Source organism: Athene cunicularia (genome assembly GCF_003259725.1).
Source record: "Athene cunicularia isolate RWA chromosome 6 unlocalized genomic scaffold, athCun1 chr6_part2, whole genome shotgun sequence".
NCBI lineage: Eukaryota > Metazoa > Chordata > Aves > Strigiformes > Strigidae > Athene > Athene cunicularia.
In genome coordinates this window covers 7,655,070-7,659,713 of record NW_020799106.1, presented here as the reverse complement: position 1 = coordinate 7,659,713, position 4,644 = coordinate 7,655,070, and the positions used below count along the sequence as shown (strand labels likewise).

Sequence of the window (4,644 nt, the reverse complement as noted above, 5' to 3'; positions counted from 1 at the left end):
ATGAACCCCCCCAGCGCCGCGGGGCTGCCGGCCGCTTGCTCTACTTCAACGTCACGGTGTTCGGGAAGGAGCTGCACCTCCGGCTGAGGCCCAACCGGCGCTTGGTGCCGCTGGGCGCCGTGGCCGAATGGCAGGAGGATTTTGAGGTGCTTTTCCGGGAACCTCTCCAACAGCGGTGCCTTTTCACCGGTGACATCTCCGGCATGCCCGGAGCCGCCGTGGCCATCAGCAACTGTGACGGACTGGTAAGCTCAAGGCCAGCGTGGAGATTCGTGCGCGCTGCCTTGTGTTTTGGGGTGATTTTCTCTTAAGAGGGGGGTCGCGGTGTCCTGAAGCCTGACTTTGTGGTGATGCCAGCCTTAGGTGGCTGCACCGTCCATCTCCCCTTCGCCAGTTGGCCGCCACGGGTCTCCTTTCCTCGTGTGGCTTGTGGCATAAGCAGGGCAGGGTGCCACACGTGCCAGGGCTCTGTCCCTCTGCTATACGTGCAGCGATGCAGCTATGTTTATTTAAAGGGGTTAAAAAAATTGCTTCTCCCCTGTCTGGGCTGCCTCCTGCCCGAGGTGGACCATGTCAGATGCCGTTATGCCCGTGGGCTCTGCCCGGCCTCCAGAAGGGGTACCCACGCTGCTGGTGATGCTGCTGCATCCTTGGTCACCTGTATTTTACCTTGGGACTGCTTCAGGAACTTTGTGTCTGTGTCTCCCGCCTCTTAAATGAGGCTGAGCGAGCTCGAGCATCTCCTGAAGTCACTGCTAGCATGAGGTCTTCCTCTCGCTAAGCATCTTTTTAGGGGAGGCTTTCTTTTTTTTTTCCTTCTTTTTTTTTCCAACCGCTCACGTGCTCAGAGCCTTTTGGCTTTCTGAGCGCAGGGTGAGCGCAGTTCAGCATCAGCAGCTTGCTGCCACAGCGCTTTAATTACTTTAAAAGGCTCCGTTCCCTCCTTAGCCCCGGTGTCTGGTCTGCCTGTGGGTTTCCTACCTTCGATACACTTGAGGAATCGCTTCTTATTTTTTTATACCTTTGGCCCGTTGCCCTTCAAATTTCCTTTGAGCCAATTTAATTCTTGTTTTAGGTGCCAGCATTTGCTGATTTTGCTTGGTACCACTTATGTTACTCCTGGGTTGGAGTAAGACGTCTTATTTTGCTTTTTTTTGGTTATACTTCTTTTCTGGTTGTTTTATTCTGGGAGTTCCTTAGCCAATTTTGGCTGCTAGCACAAGCAATTTGGCATTCCTTTCTTTTTATGCAGCGCCTGGTGTTACTATACAAGCAGAAATGATAGAGCAGCACGGCTAGAAATAAATATTTCACCTACATTTAGTAGTTGGGTTTTTTTTCCAACAATTTTAGCACATAATCCACACCTTTTGAAACATCTTTTTTGGAATCGGCTGAGGCTGTGAATTTGCAGAAATTTCTCCGTGACATGGATTGCGCTAGGGCTGGCAAATTTGGGCAGGCTTGAAAGCTTTAAAGGTATTTCCTATAGCTCCAGGAAGCAACTAGTAGTGCTGTGCCTGGAGTGAAAGCCTGTTCTTTAAGGACACAGGTTGAATTGCAGATAAAATTTCCGTTGGCATCGCGAGTGAAGGGATGCTGGAAGCGGTCAGCAGCTGAGTCCGTGTCCCGCCGCGGCTGGGAAGCAGCGAGGATGGGGTTAGGGGATTTCTCTTTCCTGGACTGCATTCTACTCTTAGGGTCCATCTCAAGTAGGTTTTAGATTAATTTTTCCAGACTTTTCTAGGCTTTAGCCGTGATTTGTCTCATCTCAGCTAGCCCCTTGCAGACTTTCTCCGGTGGGGTTTGTTTTTATTTTTGCCCTTGTTCCAGCCATCCCTTGGCTGCAGTTTACAGCAGCGATGCCCGTTTCAGATGTAGCTTGTACTGTGGATGCTTTTTCACGTGGATTTCTGCAGCCGTACCTGTCCTGCCATCCGTGGTACCCCCAAGCCCACTGTTTTAACCTCGTGTAAAGGCAGAAGTGGCTCTTCCCCCAGGATCAGCAGCTCAGGGCGCTTGCTTCATCCCTCTTTACCTGCATGAACCCCCGCTGCAGCCAACTCGGCGGGGGCTTTGATCTGCTGGGTGGGGTGGGATTACCTGAGCCATGTTATGCTGATGCTCAGGTGTTCGGGGGTTTGCAAACGCCCAGGGCTTCTGCAGGGTGGTTTTGGTGCACCCCCATTTCCAAAGCTGCCCTGGGACACGGTGTTAGCATTGTGGTTGGTGATGTGTTGTCTCGCAGATGTTTTATTTCTTCATGTAGAGCTCTAGCAGCACTAGGGAAGAGAAAACACCCCCCCCCTTTTTTTTTTTTTTTCTTCCTGCAATGTATTTATTGCTCCATGGCCAACAAATAAATGCCCTGGCCTCAAGCAGCAATTTCCCATCATCCGGTGAAGCACATGTGGTGATTACAGGCTGGGGGGAAGAGGTCAGGAGGACAGAGCCCGAGCAGGGGCTCTGCTCCTCCCCCCATAAAGAGGATTTTGTGATATGGCCAACGTAGCAGTTGGTTTCTCTCTTTCATGGGCTTGCTGCTGGTGTAGATTGCTGTATGGTCCTCTGGCTTAAGTAAGTCTGACATCTTATATATGCCCTCTGGAGGAGCTGTGAGACCAAGAGGAGCAAAAAAAAAAAACAAAACCCAGAAAGCAGTAAGAAGAGCTTGATGTAGTAAATGGAACAAGAAACAGAACCGGAACGTGGCAGTAGGTGAGGATGGGATGGGAGGATGGTGTTTATGACCACGCTGTACCTCCAGCGTGAGCTGGCAGAGAAGCAGCAGAGCATCCTGGGGGATGTACACGGCCAGGACCGTTGTTAATGTCCTGCTAGATGGGCACTGCCTTAATGTGGGGAGCACCGGCTGGAGGTGGATTTGTTGCTCTTTGATATGCACGTACCCTGGAATTGTGGTGGACTTTTGCTGGAAGTTATCCGCAAGGTTCAAAAGGGGATTGTGGCTTTTGCATCCCAGTATAGCGTGCGTGGGAGGCGCAGGACTGCGCTTGGCCGCTCCTTTCTGGTCAGAGGAAGCGTTCTGGGATGCTGCAGATGAAGGTTGTGTACACAAAGAGATATGCTATGTATAAACAGAGACTGAGATTATAAATAATAAGAAAAAAAACCCCAGTTCTTGAAAAAGAGAGTACACATCAAGTCTTTCCTAAATCCATATTTAGCCATGTAAGTGAGCTGATTTTTTTTCACAGATGCTAAATCCAATGCTTTTTTTTTTTTTTTTTTTTGCAAGGGTTTCTTGTACCAGAGTGGGAAGATGCTGTAGTCCATAACATAATGTCAAAGCTGATCCAAGCCACCAAATTCCTAACTGGTAAAGTAGCATTAGGCAGAAATCTCCCTAAATCTCCCCAGGCAGACACATCTTGCTGCAGTGAAGGCATCCCATGTTTCCACACAGGCTTTAGTAGCATGTGATTGTCCTTGCTTTGCTGGTTGCAGAGATGGGTGAAGAATTACCATCTGTAGGCACTGTATTTGCTTTTCATGGCTGACTTTTTCCCCACTGCTCTCCGGGTTTGTTTGCACCAAACACCAATGTGCTGCAAAGTGTAGAGCCAGCGTTTTCCATCCCTGTCGCCCTGGCTTGCTTTGGATGTGTGGCAGTGGATAAGCAGAGCACAAAAGCCCTCAGGAGCGGTAATTAATAGGGAACGAAGGGAGAAACAGTCCCCGTAACGATGTCCCTGTGCAAAAACTATGGATTTGTCTTCCAGGATTTTCCTTGCAGCTCCTGAACTGTAGGGTTAATTTCGGGAAGAAAAAAGGTGCTGGTTTAAATGTACAGCGAGTGAGATGTCTCAAGATGTTGCTCTTGATGGGAGTGAAGCAAATGTGTTTGATTGTGGCATTTTCTTCACCAGGTTCACTGGTGGAAAGCTCTCTCTGCATCCTGCTTAGCATCTTGCCCAGTCGCGTGCCTGGTAAAGAGCATGGAGTCAAAGTCTCAGTGGTTAATTATCTCCCTTATTTCTGTGTTCCCCCGTGATGCCAGAGAGTTTGTACCCAAACAGTGGCTGAGCGCCTCTGGGCTGTGCCCTGGTGCCACACACACCATGCTGCTGCCCGGTGTGGTCCTGCTCTGCGCAGGGCAGAGGCATCCCTCTGCAGATCCCCCCAGCGCCTTCACCGGACAATCTCCAGATGAAAGGAGAGTGGTGGCTGGCGACGGTGCCTGCCTTCACACAGCCTGGATTTCTGGGACTTTTTGTCCAAATTAAGTGTGACTCGTGTAGGAAAAATACATACTATGCACGCAGCTGGATTCCCCCCTCCTCGGCGCTGTTTGCTTCTCTGGCTGAGCAGAGTGGCTTTATTAATTTTTGCACGTTTCAGCTGTGTTGAAGTGCCACAATTTCCTGAATTCCCATGGGAGTTGGAGCTTTTTACCCAGTGGCGTTGGAGGAGTCGCTTACCCGGGGTGCGGGGGTTGGATTTGGGTTCAGTGGGAAATTGGGGGAGATGGAGGCTGGGCGAGAAATAGTTGGCGTGCTTGGCGTGCGAGGGGCACGTCAGCCCGAGTTTATTCTGCTACGTTTGACGCGCCCGGTTAAAACTACAAAGCGGAGCTGCGTCGGGAGGGAAGAGCAGCTGTCGGGCTTCTGTCTCTTATACACA

At 50.4% G+C, this 4,644-nt stretch overlaps 1 protein-coding gene across 1 annotated transcript in view; it reads left to right on the top strand.

Annotated features, from left to right (window-relative positions):
• Positions 1-5: 5 nt before the first annotated feature.
• Positions 6-4,644, top strand: part of ADAMTS14 (ADAM metallopeptidase with thrombospondin type 1 motif 14) — a gene marked incomplete at its 5' end in the record, with an annotated part of 33,818 nt that continues 29,179 nt past the window's right edge. Inside the window, one exon of the mRNA XM_026851760.1 lies at positions 6-245. Within this exon, the coding sequence (XP_026707561.1) occupies positions 6-245 (240 nt within the window). The remainder of the gene's footprint in view (positions 246-4,644) is intronic.